The sequence below is a fragment of the Manacus candei genome, unplaced genomic scaffold, assembly GCF_025592945.1.
Source record: "Manacus candei isolate 608988 ecotype Guabito, Panama unplaced genomic scaffold, ASM2559294v1 h1tg000057l, whole genome shotgun sequence".
Taxonomy (NCBI): Eukaryota; Metazoa; Chordata; class Aves; order Passeriformes; family Pipridae; genus Manacus; species Manacus candei.
The window spans coordinates 1,393,240-1,413,463 of NW_026138105.1; the positions used below are offsets into that span (position 1 = coordinate 1,393,240).

At 56.7% G+C, this 20,224-nt stretch overlaps 1 protein-coding gene across 5 annotated transcripts in view; it reads right to left on the reverse strand.

The window, feature by feature from the left end:
• The window catches only part of CHD6 (chromodomain helicase DNA binding protein 6), an 88,731-nt gene that overhangs the window by 23,435 nt on the left and 45,072 nt on the right, over positions 1–20,224 (reverse strand). For all 5 annotated transcript variants that reach the window (XM_051803216.1, XM_051803214.1, XM_051803215.1 and 2 more), the window contains 19 exons: positions 17,455–17,593; positions 16,776–16,925; positions 13,921–13,986; positions 13,384–13,442; positions 12,926–13,043; positions 11,691–11,777; positions 11,327–11,476; positions 10,910–11,031; positions 10,034–10,277; positions 9,424–9,600; positions 8,436–8,579; positions 7,426–7,681; positions 6,724–6,934; positions 6,018–6,213; positions 5,309–5,473; positions 4,729–4,908; positions 3,426–3,536; positions 1,394–1,596; positions 790–989 (listed from right to left, as the gene is read on the reverse strand). In XM_051803216.1, coding sequence (XP_051659176.1) covers positions 790–989; positions 1,394–1,596; positions 3,426–3,536; positions 4,729–4,908; positions 5,309–5,473; positions 6,018–6,213; positions 6,724–6,934; positions 7,426–7,681; positions 8,436–8,579; positions 9,424–9,600; positions 10,034–10,277; positions 10,910–11,031; positions 11,327–11,476; positions 11,691–11,777; positions 12,926–13,043; positions 13,384–13,442; positions 13,921–13,986; positions 16,776–16,925; positions 17,455–17,593 — 2,978 coding nt within the window. The remainder of the gene's footprint in view (positions 1–789; positions 990–1,393; positions 1,597–3,425; positions 3,537–4,728; positions 4,909–5,308; positions 5,474–6,017; positions 6,214–6,723; positions 6,935–7,425; positions 7,682–8,435; positions 8,580–9,423; positions 9,601–10,033; positions 10,278–10,909; positions 11,032–11,326; positions 11,477–11,690; positions 11,778–12,925; positions 13,044–13,383; positions 13,443–13,920; positions 13,987–16,775; positions 16,926–17,454; positions 17,594–20,224) is intronic.

Consider the following 20,224-nt stretch of genomic DNA (forward strand, 5'->3'; position numbering starts at 1 on the left):
AGTGTGACACATGGACCTCACACACACTGGAAAATAAGCAAGTGAGGTCTCTGAGCAGAGAGGGCACAGCCAGACCTGGGACAAGGGTCCTGCTAGACACAGTGAGAGAAGGCAGTATCACCTGGGGAAGACTCTGCAGGGGTCTTAGGACAAACCAACATTGCACCTCCACCCATCGGGTCAGGCACCGAAGATCAGTATGTCTGGGACAAGCACCATGGCAAGGGGAAACATAAGCTGGAGATGGAGTGAGACGGATGCTCAGCTGCACACTCAGCTTTCCCTGGCACAGCTGCCAGTGCTGCCCAGAGGCACAAGCAGAGTCCCTGAACAACATCCATGCTGTGTCCTGTGTGGCTCCAAGGAAAAGCCGGGCACATCAGGGTTCCGAGTGGAACATGTACCCTCATACCTATCACAGCCAAAGTGTTCATAGGGTCACCAGCACCCCATGAGCTCGCTGCCCAGTGTCTCACCGAACAGGGGAACCCTGACAGCACTCACAGGCCAGAGAAAACTTAGAAGCACCTCTGCTCCCACCACAAGGCTCTCTCTGCACCAGCCATGGCAGAGAGACAGGAAACAGCCTCCCCCACTCAGCCAGCCCCTGCTGCTGGCTCTGAGGGTCAGTGTGGAAGTCAGGTCCATGGAAGTCTGTGAGAGAATCACAGTGCTCAAGCACAACCACTTGCAGACTGTTTCCATCAGCTTTGAATTTTGCAGCCTTGGTCCCACAGGCTAGGACAGGGTGACAAGTACAGATGCAATGGCAGAGAGAACACGCAATACCTGAGTGATTCTGCAGAGCCTGGTTCTGGCCATCCTTCGTCGGCGTGATGAGATCCCAGATAAAACTCTTAATCTTCTCATCCCCCTTGTAGTGTTTGACACAATACACCAGCAAAGCCCGACAAATCATCTCCATGTCCTTCTCATTCAGGTGCCACTTGAACCGCCCATGGGTTAGGATATCTTTCCAGCGTCCCCAGCTGAAACAGCAAGAACACAGAGTAAACACTCCAGTGCAAAGAGAGATCTTGCTGGCACCTCTCTCCAGGAGCTCTCCGAGGGGCATGGCCCTGCTAGCCCCTGGACAGGGGTGTTTTTCCCACACATAACAGGAGCAGAGAGGGAGAGAGGTCTGCCAGACAGAACAGGGCAGAGGCAGGAGCAGACTCTGGAAGTGCCAACTGTCAGCTCATGCTTTGTCCCTCTAACTCTCCTTCCATCCCAAACATTTGCTCATAGCCCAGGACCCACCCGGGAGGTCACTGCTGGAAGGAGGGGACTCTGCAAGCAGGATGGACAAAAAGTGGCTGGGGTAGCCAATGGCCCACAGATACTGGGCCAGCTGGAGGCTGCGGCCATGGTCTCTGGGAGGGGTGAGACTCACCCAAATATGAGCAGGTTCTTCTCCACGCGGAAGCACTCAGCCCGCAGGTACCGCCGCGTCTTCTCGTTAAAGCGCCGCGAGCGCGTCGGTCGCTCGTCCGAGTCACTGTCCAGCTCAGAGAACTCCATCAGCTCGTCCTCTTCGAAGGAGTTGTAGTGTTTGGTTTGCTTCCGTACCCGGGGTCTGTCGATGACCAGGCTCTCCTGGGAGGGACAGAGCAGAGAACGTGCTCAGGTACAGGCAGAAAAACTTGTATACGTTCTTCTCCCCGCTGCCACTGGTTCTGCTCACACCTCTGGCTCCTGGCTTGCCAGTCCCACGGCTAACCATCCCACTGGGATACCTGCTCCAAATCACCTGCTCCAAATCACCTGCAGCTCTGCCTGCACACATGAGACAACTCCTGGCCAGGACAAAATTCAGCCTGAATGATGACGGGCTGAAAATCAGCCCCTCTGGGTCCAAACTGCTGACAGCCAGCAGCTGACTCAGCTCTGAGTCACTCCTGGCCCTCCCAGCACCGCCTGTGCCAAGTGCTGTGCTGAAGGAGGTGTAATCTTTGTGTCAGGGGACAGGTGGGCTGGAAGAGGAAAGGCAGATTGCAAGAAGGTGCAGGAGGGAGCAATCTGAAATTAAATAGCATGTACCTGCCTCCTTACCCCCGCCCTGTCGAACGAATCCATGCCACTTAAGTCTGCCTGGATTTCAGGCACATGGGACACACACACAGACACACACAGAGTTGTCTCATTCCATTGCTTCTGCTTGAGCAGGGAGCTCTGCAGAGCTGCAGGGCCTCCCTCCTGCTGTGTAACACCACCTCTATGGCATTGCTGCCTTAGCTGGAATCATGGTAGGGCCCCGGGGCTGCACTGGAGCCAGCTGCAGAGGCCTGAGCTGCAGCTTAGCACACCAGCTCAGCAGGGCCAGCAGAGAGGTGGGACCCCCTCTGTCCCCTCCTGCCTCCCAACAGGCAGCAGCACCAGCCCACCCTCGCTTCCTCACGAGGGGAAGAAGAGGGGAAGGCCCCAATCTCTGCTCTCTGGTGACACGATAGCAAATGGCATGGAGTTGTGTCAGGAGAGGTTTAGGCTGGATATTAGGAAAATTTTCTGCCCCCAGAGGGTGGTTGGGCACTAGAACAGGTTCCCCAGGGCAGTGGTCATGGCCCTAAGCTGTCCAGAGCTCAAGAAGTGTTTGGACAATGCTCTCAAGCCATCGAGATGTGGGTGGTGGGAACCTGGGAGCTGCAGTGGAACAATGTGCTCAGCACTGTGAGCTCCAGGGCTGGAGCACACAAACTCAAGTCAGCTCTCCAGGCCTCCTCCAGAGTTGAGAGGCCAAATGCTATCCTCTGCCCAGGGTACAAGGGCTCACAAGGACTTGGGCTGGTCTGGGGAACAGTTACACAGCATCCCCCAAAGTGGAAAGAGCCTCGCTCACCCCACCAATCCCCAGCCACAGCAAGAGCTGCCACTTGGAAGCCCTTTGCACTAATGAAGGTCTCTGGCCTTGCAGAGACAGTCGGAGAACTGGGAGATCAGAGCTGGCACCTGGTGGGCAGCATGGGACTGTCCTGGTACTGCTCTGTACTGGAGCCCCACCCCAGCTGCCTGGGCTGCCTGCACCCCTGTGGCTGGCAGCAGGCAGCACTCATGCCTGTCTGTGCTGTGGGGAACTCTGCACAGCCCCATGACAGGCAGTCACACCAGCCTGCTGGGCTCACAGGTGGGCACTGGTTCCTTCATCCTCTCCTCCCCTCTCATGCTGCCCCAGCTGCTGCCTCTTAGCCAGGCTTGGGAGTAGCTGGGAGCACAGACTGAGCAGCCTGAATATCAGGGAGACACAGACCAACATGTGGCTACATAAATTGGGTCTTTAACTCGTGAGTCAGTCTTCCCTTGCAGTAATTCTTGATGCCCAACACCAATCCCTTCAGGAGCCCAGCAGAAGCACACAGCTCCTGCCTGGAGACCACACCATGTGGTGTCAGATCAGTTGTAGGGCACACAGACTGCAAACTGGATCCTACCTTTTCGTTCTTGGCGTCTGTATCGAGTTCTGCTATCTTGGCCCACTTCTGCCAGAAGTTGGGGTCGTCTAAGGAAATGTCAGTTCTGTTTCCTGATGCTACAAAGCTGGCCTGGGAGAGAAAGAAGAGTGAACGGAGTGCAACCCACCATCGAGATGTGCCTTCTCTCACACAGAGATCTCCCCCCACGCCTGTCTGAGCACACGGTCTCACTGCCGTGGGGTGTTGCACTCCAAGCTGATATGTGCTAGAGGGTTCTTTGTTCGCCTAAGGGAGCTGGAACCGCTCTGATCTACAGTCCTGCCTGAGCCATTGTAAACAGAGTCTGAGCTATGCAAAATGAGGAGGGATAAATGGCCCTTAGAGCCCCCAGCAGACACTAGCCACGAGCACAGTAGAGAGCTGGCTCCTTGGGCTCTCTCAGGGGGGTACATCAGACCCCGCACACAGCTTCCCATGGCACAGCAGCACCTGGCTTTGGGCATCGTGCAGCCCAGGAGCTGGACCCTGCCACCATTCTGGGGGTCTTCCTGCAGAGCCAGGCCTCATGGCAGCAGAAGAGAGAGGCTGGAGACAGAGATTGGTTGTGCTGAAGGTACCATAGCTCCTTTCCGCACCACTGGCGGCTCAGGTTTCCACTCACATTTCTGCTTGTCAAAGCACCACACTGAGGCTGCACCAGTCTGGCCGGGTGACAGACTCGGATCAAATAAGCTCAGTCCATGAGTAAGATCAGCCCAGCTCAGGTCTGGATCTCATCTAGGCTTTGAACTCATCCATCCTCCCTGACGAGAGGCCTGACCCTGCCCACACAGCCCTGGGCAGAGTCTAGCTCTGGGCATGGTCTGCTGCCACGGCAAGGAGCTCTCAGCCCATGAGAGGAGCAAGACCTCCACCTTGCTGGGACATGACAGCAGCTCTGCATCTATCCACAACTCCAGCCTGGGGACAGAGCACACCTGGACACTGCCTGGCACCTGAAGCACAGGCCCTGCTCTGCCTCTCACTAGCCTGAGCCAGCTTCAAAGGGAGTGCTGAACCCTCCTAGGCAGCCAGGCTGGTGGCCCCCTCCTCAACACTGTGCTGACCACCAGAGAGACAGGAGACCACACCTGCTGTGGAGTCCCAGCAAGGTCTCACTCCTGGGCACAGCGGGACAGGAGAGCTTGGCCTCCATGCAGACATGTCTCTGCACACAGGCAGGAGATCAGCCCACTGCTACTGCCCTGCATGCTCCCAGTGTGTCCTCCTCCCCCACCCCTCGAGGGGAATCCCCCTTCCCTCCTGATGGAGCACAGCATACCTTGGCAAAGGTGGAGCCCTTGCCCTCAGACTGGATTGTGATGGTCTGTGTCCTGCGCTGGAGGATCTGATCAATGTCTTCCTCACAGAACTTTGACCCTTCGTCCTCCTCGTCCATGAGTGCGCCATAGGCACCCTTCCGCAGCAGGTCCTCCACCTCCATCTTGGAGAGCTGCTGAACCTGCCCAAAACACGGGGGCATCACCAACCTGGCCAGCAACCCTGACACTGCACAGCAGGAGAAGGCTCTTCCCTCTGCTCCAGGAGGAGGACGGAGACGCCTCAAGCAAACCCAGACCTGCTGCTGCTACAGCAAAGAGGTCACTTCAAAATGCTGCCTGAGGGACTGTCAGGAATTTCAGTCCATGCCACTTCAGACACAGCATCACGTGTCCCCCAACCCTGTGGCAGTGCAGGGATAGCCTGTCAGGCTATCAGCAGCAGTGTGAGTGTGTGGGACTGGGTTCTCCCTCCCCAAAGCCTGCCCAGTCTCTGCTCCAACCTGGCAGTGACTTGCACTTGGAGGAGGAGAGCTCTCCTGCAGCAGCTCTCGCCTGACCCCACTCAGGCAGCCAACCTACCCCGTTGGTGCTGCCCTTGCGGTTGATGTCCTGCAGCACAGCCTTATCCAGGCCCAGCTTCAGGCTGGCCTTGTCAAACATCTCCCGCTCGTAGGAGTTCCTGGTGATGAGGCGATAGACCTTCACCGCCTTGCTCTGCCCGATCCGGTGGCAGCGAGCTTGAGCCTGGGAGAGCAGAGGGTACAGTGTCAGCACAGGGAGCCCAGCAGGATGGGGACCATGTGGCTTGTGGCACCCGCACCAGCACCTACAGTCACCCATCCAAGCCACAGCCAGCTCCTACCCACCACAGCATCTTCGTTCCATGCCTGTGGCTGACCTGGCAGGGCTCTGGCTCTGGCACAGCCTGCGTGGCTGTGGAGCAGAAATGGGTGATCCCAGCACCCTCAGGGCAAGGACACAGGCCTCAGGCTGGAGCCATGGCTCTCTGCAGATGCAGGCACACAACACTGCACCCACTCCAACACCAGCTATGGACACAGTGTTGCCTGCTCTGTGGTTCATCTGTACTTTCAGAGCCACACTGTGACCTCCCTCGTGTCCTGTCCCCACTGCCTGCAGTCCTGCCGGCTCTCCCAGCGTGGTACCCTGTGCCCAGCGTGGTACTCTGTGCCCAGCACAGCCGCTGCCCCGCCCCGCCCTCCTGGCACCAGCGACAGGAGCTGTGCCACAGGACTGCCCAGCAGCCTGGCCCAGCCCGGCCCGTTACCTGCAGGTCGTTCTGTGGGTTCCAGTCTGAGTCGAAGATGATGCAGGTGTCAGCAGCCGTCAGGTTGATGCCCAGCCCCCCTGCCCGCGTGCACAGCAGAAACACGAAGCGATCCGAGTCGGGCTTGCAGAAGCGGTCAATGGCAGCCTGGCGCAGGTTCCCGCGCACCCGCCCGTCGATGCGCTCGTAGGTGTACCTGCTCGAGAGGGGGACAGGGGAGAGCAGCGTCACGGCAGGGCCTGAACTGGCTGTGGCTTTTAAATTCCTTCTTGCTCCTTCCTCTGGGCTGAGTGTGGGCACACAGGCAGCTGAGACTAACTGGCAGAACCTGTGCCCAGGTGGAGGCTCAGGCCTCATCAGCCTGTGTGCACTCTGGCTGTTCCTGAAAGTTGTGCCTCTTATGATGGCAAAATCATCACAACTCCATGCATGGTGCATGGACATGGGGCTCATGGGAACCAGGACCGAGGGTCCTACCTACTTCCACCTGGTCTCTCCGAGGACTGGCCCTGGGCTACGCAGAATGGACAGGTCTGAGCTGCTCAGCTCTGGGGTCTCTGCACCCACCAGCAGTAGCCAGTAACTCCAATCCATTGGTACATGGCCATGGAATGGCCAAATCCCCACCCTGCATTGCTGCCACTCTATGTACAGTGCATGTAGGTGACGTGGAGGAGCTGGGGTGAATGCTGGAGCCTGTACTAACCGCCTCTGGATGAGATAGTCTTCCAGGATGTCGAGGCAGCGCACCATCTGTGAGAAGATGAGCACCTTGTGCCCACCAGCGATCAGCTTGGGAAGCAACTTATCAATGAGCACCAGCTTCCCGGCTGCCTGGATCATTGCCTGCAGCTGGAAGTCTGGTGCCTCTGGGCTGTGTGTTTTACGGAAGTCTTCCAGGATCTTCTCCTCTGCCCCTGCCAGGTGAAAAGGGATGTGAGCTCCTGGTGAGGCTGGCAGTGCAGCTCCCCCAGCCTCCCACCCAGGGCAGCAGCAAAGGAGCACCCAAGGAACAGAACCCATGCAGTGAGAGCTAGGGAGGTTGCCCAGAGACCTCCAGTAGACCCTCCATTCCTGTGACTGAACTTCAGGGCTTGCATCAGCTCTTGGCAGAACAAGTCAGGCTGGGATGCTGAAGAGGGTCCTGTGTCAGAACACCCCCAAACACAGTGAGCCTCACAAGACCCTGAGATGCCCATCAGCAAGCAGCTCTTGCAGGGAGCTGGGCTGCTTGGGAGGGCAACAGGGCAGATCACTGTACCCTGTGCTGGGCTCACAGCCACACCATCAGCAGATGGCACAAAGGCCTGAGCTGGCCCCCAAGATGGGCAAGTTCTGCAGGTAGTGAGCAGTAAATGTTGCAGTGATACCAGTGTGTCCCCTCACACCTCATGTGCACAGCCCTCACCATTGATGAGGTAGGGGTGATTGCAGCACTTGCGCAGCTCCATCATGGTGTTGATGAGGTTGGGCATATTGTGCTGGTTGGCACCCTTGGAGAGGAAGGAGAAGTTCTTCTCCAGGATGGCCCGGTAGTATTTCTTCTGGATATTGGTCAGCTCCACCTCAATGATGGTCTCCTGTTTGGGTGCCAGATTCTTCTCTACATCATCCTTCAGCCGTCGCAGCATCATGGGCTTCAGGATGGACTGCAGCTTCTTCACCTGCAGAGCAAGCAAAGAGACTCACTGCCCTCCCCACATGGCAAACACGTGGGGACAGTGGAGGCAACGTTGGAGCCCCTCCAGGCTGCGAACCCACTACAAGAGACCCTGGAGCAGCTGCTCAGCAGCCAGCCAGGAAGACTTCAAGGGCTGGCATCCTCGGGGCAGGCGTGTGAGTGACCAGTCCTGTACCATGAACTGCACATGCTTCTGCTGCTGGCAGCCTTGGGCGTCTGATGCAGGAGGAGAGCTGAGAGTCTGGACAGCAGGTGGTGGTTGCTTCATATGCCTGTGCCTGCTCTCCCAGAATGACAATCTTTGTGCAATTCCCACATTCAAATGGCAGCAGGGACAGCCCAAGGGACTGAGCAGCTTCCCATGACCCACACTCAAGAGGAACTCTGGAGGAAGACTCTCCATGGGAACCTGACAAGGACAACTGACTTACTAACCTCCTCATTCCCCCTACACTCCTGCTGGTTTCAGGGACAGACCAGGTGGGAGAGGCAGGTGAGCTATGCTGCCCAAGGGTGCAAAGGCAGCAGGGAGAGAGGTGGGAGCAGACTACTGCCTTGGCACAGGCTGGTCTCCTCTCTCCAAAGCAGCATTGGGAGCTCTGTCACAACTTTGCTTCTCCCACCATGAGGAGCCCTATCCACTTCCATGAAGCACATGCCTCAGAGTATGCCTGGTTTGGTCATCAGGTGTCCCAGTGGCCTGCGCCAACATTCACCAGCATGACTCTTCTAGGTACCTGCTCCTCTGTCTTCAGGTCTCCAAACTCCTCCAGGAAGGCTGTCTCTGAGGGAAACTGCTGTGGCTCCAGGAAATTTAGGAGGCTGAAGAGTTCCTCCACCGAGTTCTGCAGGGGAGTCCCTGTCAGCAGAACCTTGTGCTCCTGGGGACACACAGGAAAGAGGTTGAGGGCTCAGACCCATTGGCTGGGTCCAAGGTGTCCTAAGAGTGCAACGCTCTTTGTCTTCCAGCCTCAGAAGCACTCTAGGTCACCTGGGAGCACACACAGGCTGAAAGGCTCCCCTGGGCATGGTGACAGCCCTAATCAAGCCACAGCCACACCACACTGTCTTGTGGCTCCCAGGATGCTTCCCTGGACATGTCCCAGTCCAGCTCTGTGCAGCAACAACAGCCAAAACCTCGATCTCACACTGCCAACAGGTGTCAGTCCTGGCACAAGACCTTCAGGCGGGGCTGTGCTGGCGCCAGATGGGGACACTGACAGAGCCCGAGTCCCCGTGCAGCTGGGGGCAGAATGTCCCTCCTCAGGGCTCAGGAAGAACAAGAAGCAACATGGCCCAGAGCCATGCCATACCAAGGGGCAGGAGGGACCTGCTGCCAGGGCCAGCCTGAGCAGGGGCAGGTATGACTGTGCACTGGGAACGAGCGGGAGCTTTCATTAGAGGTTCATCATGTAGGTACATGTGCAACGAAAGAGATGGGGTCGAGACAACCCCAAGACCTGGGGACGTGAGGACTGGGTGATCCCTCAAGGAGAACGCTCTCCCTCCCAGGTCTGCTGTGGGTTAATATTCCACTTCAGTAAGAAGGAGTTTGTGATAGCTGCAGGGCACCAGTGCCCTTCACTGGTACTGCTTTAGTGACCTGGATGTTTTTCCCCCAGCCTGGCATGGGGCCTGAGCCAGTGACAGTGGCATCTGAATGCTCAGCATGGTCATCTCCAGCCCACCCTGCTCCCAGGTGAACCCCAGGCAGGACATGCTCACCAGGGCCATGAGCTTCAGCCCCTCCAGGAGTTTGCAGTTCCTGTTCTTCAGGCGATGTGCCTCGTCAATGACCACACAGCGCCACTGGATCTTCTTCAGCTCCGGGCAGTCAGCAAGGATCATCTCAAAGGTGGTGATAACCACTTGGAACTTGAAGATCCCAGGGAGAGGGTTACCCTAGAGAGACAGAAACCAGAGCTTGACTCCTGCAGGGCAGCAGGACACTGTCAGACCCTCTGTCTGACAGTATCAGTATCTGGCTCTGAGCTGGGATTTCCCCAGAATAATTTCTCTCGAGCACTGGGCAGGTTCCTGCAAGCCTCCTTGCTTGCCACAGGCTGTTTTGTCTCCAAACTAGACACTGCTCCAGAGCAGACACACAGGCCTGGACAAGAACCGTGGCTGGGGCTCTGCTGCACCTTCCCCCTTCTGCATGAGTTGGGGCTGTTCACTCACATACTGCACCCTGAGGCCACGTCAGCAAAGAGTTCTTAAAAGGTCACCTTTCCCTCTCCAGGGGACAACAAGTTTCTCAGGCAGCTCAATGCTTCCCAAGTAAAGGGAGCCAGGGCTGGGGATGCATCCTGGGAATGCTGTGTGTACCACTCACCTGTGTGTCCCTGTACACCATCTCGTACTGCTGGATCATCTGGCGGCTGATCTGGCTGCCGTGGTACACGATGGCGTTCATCTCCGTCCACGTGCGGAACTCCCGCTCCCAGTTCGTGATGGTGGAGAGAGGAGCGATGATGAGGAAGGGGCCATGAATGCCCATCAGGAATATCTCTGAGAGGAACGTGATTGACTGGATTGTCTTCCCCAGCCCCATCTCATCAGCCAGGATGCAGTTCTTCCTGCAGAGACGGACAGGGTCAGGTGAACGTGGCTCTGGAGAGCCGCCCTGCTGCCAACTCCTCGATGGGATGTCAGGCACATCCCTTCTACTCACACCTCTCTGACCCTGCAGCGTGGAGGGTGCGGTATATTGGCCACTATTGGTATAGTGGCCCAAACCTGTCTGGGTAAGCCTGACCATCCAACTTCTTGCAAGATCATGGATTCAAAGTCAGCATGAAAGATGCTGTTCTTCAGGTACGCAAGAGCCAGAGAAAGATGCATCTGATGGCCTGCTGCAGCTGAGAACATTCACATTCCTGCCCTCCTGCCACACAGTGGGTCACCAGTAGCCTGGCTAACACCAATCATCAGGTGTATCTTAGACCCATAGCTAAGCCCTACTACCTCCAAGACTCATCAGCATTTTCTAGGGAGAAACATTCTTAAAGACTCAGTTCCAAAGCTAAAGTAAACCCAATTTTTCTGGCAGCTGCCTGCCAGCTCCAGCACTTGAAGGACTCAGTGGCTGCTCTGTCAGGCCCATTTGTCCACTCTGCTCCCCAGCTCTGCTGTTCCCATGACAGCACACACCAAGGCCTGCTGCTAGCAGGACTGCTCCCGGGAACACAGGCCTCCAGCCCCTCCTCACCTGTTATACCAGTTAAAGAGCAGCCAGTTCATTCCCTCCAGTTGATACTCCCGCAGCTGGTTGCTGTTCTTGTACTCTCGGGACTTCTCCAGTTTCTGCCAGGACTCAGATGCTGGGCGCTCCTGAGAGGGGAGAGCAGGAGCAAGATCCATGGGAGAGGCCAATGCCCAGCAAGGCCAGATCCTGCTGCTGGGGCTGTGCATCAGGACAACACTTCAGAGCAGTCCCTGACAGCTGAGTCACAGCAAGGTCCTGGCCTCCAGAGCCCACCCTCAGACCCTGACAACTAACCCACTCGGAAGGGAGAATACAGGGCTTGCACTGCAGCACCAGGGACAAGGTCAGCACTGCTGGACCATGGCACAACACAGCCAGTCCCCGTGCCCAGGGCAGAGAGCTGCCAACTGGGTACGTTACCTCTGGGTACGTTACCATGTGCTTGATTTCAGGAGGGATCTGGAGGGCTTCAAACTCTTTAATCTTCCCTGGGTCAACATCCTCCTCCAGCTCCCAGGTACTCTCCTCGTAGGGCAGCGAGCACCACTTCACCAGGTAGTGAGTCACCTCCTGCAGCACAGAGAGTCAGGCTCAGAGACAGGGAGAGTCAGAAGCCCTCCATCTACCCTGTGTCAAGGGTCCTCAGGAATTCAGGCTTCACAAGGAAAGGCTGGGAAGGCTCAGCATGCTCTGAGATGACCCACAATGCACACTGTGGGGCTGGGCCTCCTGCCAAGTCTCCCTCCCTCCCTCCGAGGGGCAAGAAAGTGATACAGCCACCCACCTCCCCAGTGTCTGGGTCCTTCGTGTGAGCCACCTCCAGAATTCGATCTACCTCCACGTAGTCCGGGTTGAACAAATCCTCATCAGGCTGTGACAGCAAATAGTAAAAAGGGAGAGTAAGTTCAAGGTGATTTCAGGGTGAACCAGATGGTGGGCAGGAGTAAACAGCTGCAGGGCATCTGTCCCCAGGATGCTGCTAGCTGTGTGCAGCACACCAAGTGCCCTGGATGCAGGTACAGACATCTGTCTCTGGACAGGGAGGACACAGGAAGGCAAAGCTCTTCCTTTAGAGCAGTCACAGGCTTTATGCTGCCCTTGCTGTTAGGCAGGAATGTCCTCTCCAGCCTATCTGGCCCCAAGGTAGAAGCCCTGAGCTGCCTTCTCCAGCTGATGTGCAGCATCCAGAGCTGTGATTGCCACAGCACAGAGCCATACACAGAACCCCACTCCTGCAAGGGGTGACCCCTTGGTTTCTGACTCTGCCTCCCTCTTGCCCCACCTAGCAGTAGTCCTCGGAGAGACACATGGCCTACCACTTGGGAAGGAGAAAAAACAGGCTTCTATGCTCACAACTCCCCAAGCCCAGTTAGTCACAGGAAAAGAGCATGTGCTCCTTGATGAATTGTCAGTGGTACAGTGCATTCCAACACATGCTTTTTCTTTGCATCTTGAGAAAGACCACAAACAGACTTGAGAGTGAGAAATCTGACACACGCCCCCAGCTTTCCAGCTACAATGGAGAAATTTTCATAGCCTACTGGCCTGATTTACACTTGTAAGGGGCAGTTTGAGGAGATTCAACAACTATCTCTGGAGCACCAAGATAAATTATAGAACACCTTTCATACTAAGCAAGATTAATCTGCTTATAGAGTAGGGCAGGCAGGAGCTGCTCTAAGCTGAGATATTTATAGCTCCCTCTCTCCCACAGCATCTCTGTTCCACCACAGAAGCACCCCCAGACCCACATGGTGCCCTCCCTCCCATTGAGCAACGCTTCCATAGTTGGCAATGCCTGGCAAGTGTCACTTGTCACCCTGCTCGTAATTCCAGCAGTGACACCACAGGTGTCCAGGCACTGTCACACACCCTCAGCCTTAGCCCTGGTGCCTTTGGCCCAGGAACTGGTCTGGCCTTGGCAGGGAGGTGTCAGGGGCAGCACTCAGCTCCTGGCCTGCTCAGCCCCCACCCTGGGCTCAGGGTCGTGCACTGCTGCTCCCCGTGCTCTGCTCTCACCTCTGTAAAAATATGTTTCATCTGAGCCTGCTTGTTCCGGAAGCGCTTTATCTTCTGGGAGATCCTGGGGTCCTTCTCCAGCTCCTCCAGAGTTGCCCACTTACAGTGGAGATAGGAGCTGTAGGGGAGGAAAAAAAGTCACCAAATGTGACCAAAAGGCCTTTGGTCCCAATCCCATCCACCACACAGAGCAGCAGGGATCTGCTGGTGATCCAGAGAAGGCCCAACCCTATGGCACCCTAAACTGGGGAAAGCTGTGGCACAGGATCAGGCCAAGACCAAGCACTGAAGATGCTGCAGCTTCCCTGTTTCCCACCACTATGGCTGGCTCAGGAGGACAGAGTCTGGAAAACAGGGATGCTGGGCCTGCAGCTAGGGATGGGATGGAGGTGGGAGCGCAGTCCTTGCTCCTGCATGCACAGGGCCCATGGCAAAAAGCATCACAATACCACACGTACAAGTTCCTGTACTTGACGTAGAACTCCTCCGTCTCAAATGCCAGGCCTCCAGGATGAGCCTGAAACCAAGGAGAGGCAGCAACAGTCAGAGCCTGTGCAGAAACTGGGGAGGTGTGCTTTGCGACCTGGGTGCAGGCAGCCATCCCCTCCCTGGCCACAGGCCCCAGGGACTGAGCCCCAGGGATGGTGAGGACAGCCAGGCACTTGTTGTGCTGCTGCCCCGGAGGCGTAGTAGCCCTTGAGAACATGGTGTGAGACCATCCTTGACCATGGGGGACTCAAACACCTCCTGGGCATAAGCCCAGGCCTGACTCCTCTCCAGAGGCTTTTTGGTACTCAGGATAGGAGAGGCACCACATTGATCCACGGCCCAGAAAGGTGGGCACACCCCAGCACTCCACCGTGAGAGCAAGAGCAAGGAAGAGCACGGCAGCACCAACTGCTGCTACATCTCATGTCCCTGCTGCATAGGGCAGCCAGGTCCCGTCTCTCCTATGCCCACGGACCTCCAGCCCCACTGACATCTTTGCCACTCACCTCCTTCTGCACCATCCTGGAGGCAAGGATCTTTTCAATGATATTGGCATCATCCTCAGGAGGCTCCTGGGGACAGGAGAGGAGAACTGTTTTCCCAGCTCATCACATGCCCTGGCACCTCCCATCACAGAGCAGCTACTTGCCCCTCTCCCAGTCCACCAGCTGGGCAGACAGAGCTGGCACTGGGAGCTGGGAGAGCTGTGCCTGGGGAGCCCTTGCTGGGTGTGAGGGTGTAAGTGCTGCCTGCCCAGCTACACTCACCCTCTGTCCATCCTCCCTGGATAAGTCAGGCCACAGCATTGTTGGGTTTGCTGTATTGGTCCTTCCAGCTACACCAGGGCAGCTGGAGAGGGTGGCAACTCTCCCAGAAAAGAGGAGGGAACTTGGGCACTTCTGCCCTGAGACCCAAGGAAGGAAAAACATGCGCGTTTCTGCTCCCAGGCACTCTCCATGCCAGATCTTGGACATGCCTTGGCCTTTATACAGCTCCGTAGTGCTGTATGGCCCCAAGGACCCCAGGAAAGCAGGGCTCTTGAGCCCTGCCACATGCACCCTCTGTTGCTGCCACCTGCCTAAAGCCTCAGGACACAGGCAACAGCATCTCACCCTACCAGTGTCCATGCAGCTCTTCCTGGCAGGCTCAAAGTGCTGCCTCCTTCCCTCTGCAGGCTTCAACTCTCCCCTGAGGGAATCACCCCTTGAGGCTGCAGATCCCCTCTGCGGGCACCCCAGGCTCCCAGCACAGCTCCTCTCGCTTCGCTGGAGGTGCCCTAACACTGCCCTGCTGCCAGCCCTGAGAGCAGGGAGGGGGAGGCTCTCCTGGCTGCATCTGTGCCAGGACCAGCCCCACCAAATGCCAAGGGACAAGAGAGCTGGGCTTGTGCCGTCTGTGCTGCAGAGGAGAGGCACGGGAAGACTCATGGGAGAGGACACACACCAAAAACATGGAGCTTGCTTGAGCATTAGAAATATCAGTTCTGCCCTGTCTGGAAGATGGTACAGCAGCAGGAGGAGCAAAGCACAGAGTAGAAAAGAGAAGGACTTTGTTCATCCCCTTCAAATGGAGGCAGAACCTGGTCCAAGGCAAAGCAGTCCTGAGGTGTAGCTTTGCAGACTAGAAAGACTCTCAAAAAATGGCTCAGGGCATGCTAGGGAGGGACGGACACATGGGGCATCCCACACCACTCACCTGAAAGTGTCTGGGAAAGCCAAGACCATGCCCGGGGCCACAGCAACCCTTCCATCCTCAGCCCTCGGCTGACTGCTGCCTTGGCACTACCCTTGTGTGCAGGGCAGGATGCTGGACCCAGCACCACAACACAGTAAGCAGGGGATCAGCAGGTCTGTCTGGGCCCTTAGCAGCCATTTGAGGCCCAGAGTGGGATTTCTGCCCTATTTGAGGAGCTCTGACCCACGCCAGGGTAACATGGCTGAGGGGAGCGTGCAGAGGTGTTCCCACTGCAGACACTGTGCAGTGCCCCTTCCCCCGTGCCCAGGCATCTACCCTGGCACTGCTGGGCTCTGCTTGACCCTGGCCTGGCACAAAGGGTTTGTGTGAATATGGTCAGGGGCACACCACAGCCACTTTCAGTGTCTTGGAGCTTGGAGCTCCCACACTGCCCCACAGCCCCTACAATGGTCCATGGCTCATTGCTCGCTGTCTGAAGGCTGCTGGAGGAACCCTGCACTGCCCCACAGAGATTCTGAGGACTGTGGCCAGGACCCAAGGGGAAAGGTGCAAGCCCAGGCCATGGAGAGAGCAGCATCACAGTCGCAGCACTCACATCCTGCCCTGCCAGGTCAGTTCTGACCCTGGGAGCAGCCATGGGCAGGCCCAGCTGTGCAGGCTGGTCAGGCCCCACAGCAGCCACCTAGCCTGGCTGTTACTGGACAACAGCCTTAATAACTCACCTGGAGCAGGACAAACCGAGGTGGAAGTTCAGAACTGAGAGGAGAACAGAGTGGCAGCTCATACCTATCTGCTGCTTTGCAAATCTCACTTGGAAAGATGAGTGCCAGAAGCCCAGCTGGGACACAGCCCCAGGCAGAGCTGAAGCAGCACCGCAGCACGTCCTGTGGGTCCAGGCCAGGCATGGACCATCAGGCCAGAGCTTATCTAATGGCTGAACAACAGAGCTGACTAATACCCACCAAAGCTTTGGGAAGAGGGGACTACAGAGGGTTACAAGAACACTGTGAAAACAACTAGTGACCGTTATTAATATCTGGCAGATTTGTTAATGATCAGAAATGGAATGAGCTGCAGAATCCAACACACAGTCACAGGCAGGCAGGAAAGGGCTGCCAGCACCCACCACGAGCCAGCACTGAACTAGTGGGTATAGGCAGCAGGACAGCAAGGCCCAAACTGCAGTGGCACCCGCTGGTCCCCGCCACATTGCCCAGCAGATCAGCTCAGCTGGCAAGTGTCAGGCTGGCATTGCTTTGTTCCAAGGCACTGATGGAGAGCAGCCAGGGCTGAAAATGATGACCTGGCACCTACAAAGTCTCAGCTGGCAGAGACAAAATAATAGACTAATCATAGACAGGATCTACACAGACCGGAGCCAAAGGTGGGCATGGGCAATGGTTGGGTCACTTCTTCAGGGACGTGTCCAGTTATGTGACATGTTCCAGACGTCCTCTTCTCCCAGCAAGAGGGCAGCAGTCAGACCTGCACACCTCTCTTGCCCATCTCACAGTTCCTGCAAAGCCAGCCTGCACTCTTCCAGACAGACACACTCTCACCCCATCCTTAAACTGGGAGCCCCTACTTTCCTGACCATCATCACTGACACCCCGGGACACGCCGCATGAGGCAGATCCCACACCCCCCATCCCACACCCAGCACTACCTCCGCCTGCCATGCCAGAGTAGAGGCAGAGAGCGCGGAGGTTCGCCCAGCTCCCAGCACAGCGATTGTCTCGCCGTCATCATCCACAACCTTGAAATCCAGGTCCTCATTGTACTTCCTCCTCTTCACCTGCCGTCCGGAGCGTCGTTTCTGTACACGGGATGAAAAAGGCAGTGCCAGGGGACACAGGCAGACCAAGTATCTCCTCCTTGCTTGAGAGGTAGAAAGAAAGCCCCAGGGCTGCTGGATGTCCAGGCTACCCCCTGCCCTAGCAGGACGGAGATGGTGAGGAGAACTGGCTCTCCTTGTAGATAACCCCCCACCGTGGTGCCGAGGTCTTCATCCTGACCCACACAGCCCCATCAGTCCCCAGGGTGTGAGGCAGAGGAGCCCTGCAGAGACACAGAGCATACAGCTCCCCAGACTGCAGGGCCAACCTGCCTCCTTGTGCTGTGCCACGAAAGGGGAGCTGCCCAGAGTCATGATAGAGAAGAACACTCAAGGCTGAGGGACGTGCACCTAACCCTGGGCCATCAGCTGACTTCAGGCTGACAGAAGCTGGCCTTGGAGCCACACTGCTGAACATGCTCTCTGACCACTGCACCCAGGGGCCCAATTCTTCTCCCACTCAAAGGCAGCTGGGATTTCCCCCACTGGCAGCAGAGGGCTTTGAACATACCTGGCTGTCAGCTGACTCCGCAGACTCCTCTGGGCTCTGTACGGATGGGCTCAGCAGATCCTGATCCAAATCCAAACTGTTCGCTGGTACCTCATTTTTCCTCTTCCCTTTCTTCTTCTTCTCCACAGGGGTGTCCTTGCTGCCAAGGCAGACTGATAGTTAGATCCTGTCCTAGGAATCCAAGGGGAGAGCCAGCAGGCACAGGGCTCTGCTCCCAATGGATCACCTAGAGGCACCTCAAGGCTCCTGGGGCCTCCCCCAGCACTGGGGACCCCTAGTTTGTGATGCTCATTGATCACCACCAAGTGTTTCTCCATCCAGTTCCAGTACTGGGATGAAAGGGTCCACCTGCCCTGCCTGGGAGCTCCCACCAGCCAGGGGAACAGCCCTACAGGGGCTGTAGGAGTTGGGGTTCAGTGCAGGCACAAAAAGGATGTCCCCACCACAGACTCCAGCAGGCCAGGGCAGCAAGGTGTCTGCTCTGATCACAGCATTCCCAACACTGGCCACACTGCTGGCCAACTCCTGCGTGTGTCAGAGAGCCCTGCCAGCAAATCAGTTTACCCCAGTAAACCTTTACACCAGTGCTGAGGCACAAGCTGCCCCAGATCATGGTTTGTCTTCCTGAGCCATAGCACTGAGTCCCCTCCTGAGACAGCAGCTGACAGACACTGGACTGTGCCTCCAGCCAGGGGAAGTGAGCCCTGTGATGGCCACGAACGCTGCAGGTCTCACTCCCAAAGGTGCAACGGCCCATCACAGCAGATGGTTACAGAGGGGATTTGGGCTCTGCTCCTGTGAATCCCACCACCTCCCTGAAAAACAAGTGAAGACGAGCCCAGCCCCACGGCACACTCTCAGGGTAAGGGCCACCTGCAGCCCCTGTCACCCAGCACAACCTTCCTGTGCGAGGGAATGGGACCAGGACACACCAGAGTAAGAAACAACAGCTCCCAACGTGCCTGTCCATCCTTATCCTCTGCAAGGAACACAGTTAAGGGAAAGACTCCAAAGTGCTGGTGCCTGTCCTGGGGCTGAGCAATACTCCCTTCCTCACTCCCAGCCCCGCCATCCATTCCCTCCACATCCCAGACTTGCACAGTGTCAGAGGAACAGTTAGTTTCAAAGCCATGTCAAGGTTTTAGGTCCATTTAACAGGAAAAATCATTGCTTGCCTGGGACTGTCAAAAAGTAAGGGTAAAAATCTGCTGTTCAGGCCAAAAATGCCCTGGCCATGCATCCACACTTGAATTAGAGGCCCTGAAAATGCTCTGTGAGCACTGCTTCCACTGAGCAATAACTCCCAAGATATTGATTTGTAAGTCACAATTAACAACTGTTTCATTCATGAACCAGTCATTTACTATGATTAGAAATAATTTAGAAGAAATTATGCTACCATTATCTGCCACTTAAAAGACTCCCAGCAATCATTCCATCTGCACGCAGTACTGACCCTGCCTGCTGCTCTCCCCTCCCCTCCCTGCACTGCCAGGGGCCCCCAGACACCTCCCCAGCTCCGTCCTGGGCAGGAGGCACAGGGGGACACACAGCTCTGCTCCCTGCACAGCTTCCACTCCCACAGGTGGGTTTGCTGGGGGCTGACCCAGAGGGTGAAGCAAGTCTGAGATGAGGCTCGAAGAGAGGTTGTGGAGGCAGAGAAGCTGCAAGGAGGACGCATGAGCTAGGCTTTCCAAGCAGCAGGATTGGTACTAGGTCTTCCTGGAAGGTGTAGGTGAGCAGGAGGAAGCACAACAGGCTCAGGCTCCACTGGGACAGAGCATTAGGAATGTGCAGAGCCTTGTGGAACTCCCAGACTCCCACACACAGTTTCTTCTGGCTGCATGATGTGTTACAGAGTTATATTAAATGGTCTGTTTTGCACGAAGTGGCCTCTTCACCAGGGCTCTGCTGGTGCCCAGCACAGCAAGTGGATCATCCTTCAGCCCCTCCTGGTACACGCAGCCCCTGCCGTGCCCGGGCAGGAGGGCCAGGGTTTCCAGCTCTGCAGCTGGGCTTACCCTGCCACGAGCCCCATCTCTAGCAAGGTGTCCTGTCCATGGCAGGTCACAAGATCATGGGCTGCCCTGTGACCCTCGATGCCCTGTGAAGGTACTGCTGGCAGCCACAGGACCTGCCAGGGTGGTAACAAGCTCCTACGAGAGCCATGAATACCTTAAACGAGCACAAGCCTCCATAGTCTCCTCTTTCCCAGGTTTCCCCAGCTTTGGTCGGGTCCCACAGTTCCTGCTGCATGGGCAGACCTCTGTGAACTGCCTGTATGGCAGGTTCTTACTGGTGGAGCAGAAGTGTTAGTAGGAAAAGCTGCTAGCTGCATCCCTGATCCCAGGACCCTCCTTGGGAACCAATGCTGCATTTACATGGGCTTCATCCTTCCCTTTCCTGCCCCTCTCCTTCCCTCTCCACCTCCATCTCCCTGCTGCAGCCCTCATTGGGGCCTGGAGGAGCCCTTTCCTCACCCTCCTGGCACTGTCCATTTGACCCATCCATCCCCTATCTTCTCTGGCTCACCAGCCCAGGACAACGAACATGTGCAGAGCTCCAGGCTCGAGGAAGACCAGAACTGACAGCCCTGCATGGCTCAGGGAGCTGCTGGGGACGTGGCACCTGACTCACCCTGGTGAGCTCCCCAGACCTCCTCCTGCCCACAACCAGCCCACACCAATGGCACTAAAGGCCCCCCTGGTGCTGGCTCTGCAGCCCTGGCCTCTCCAGGATCTGGCTGTCAGTGAGCTGACAGTAGGGCTGT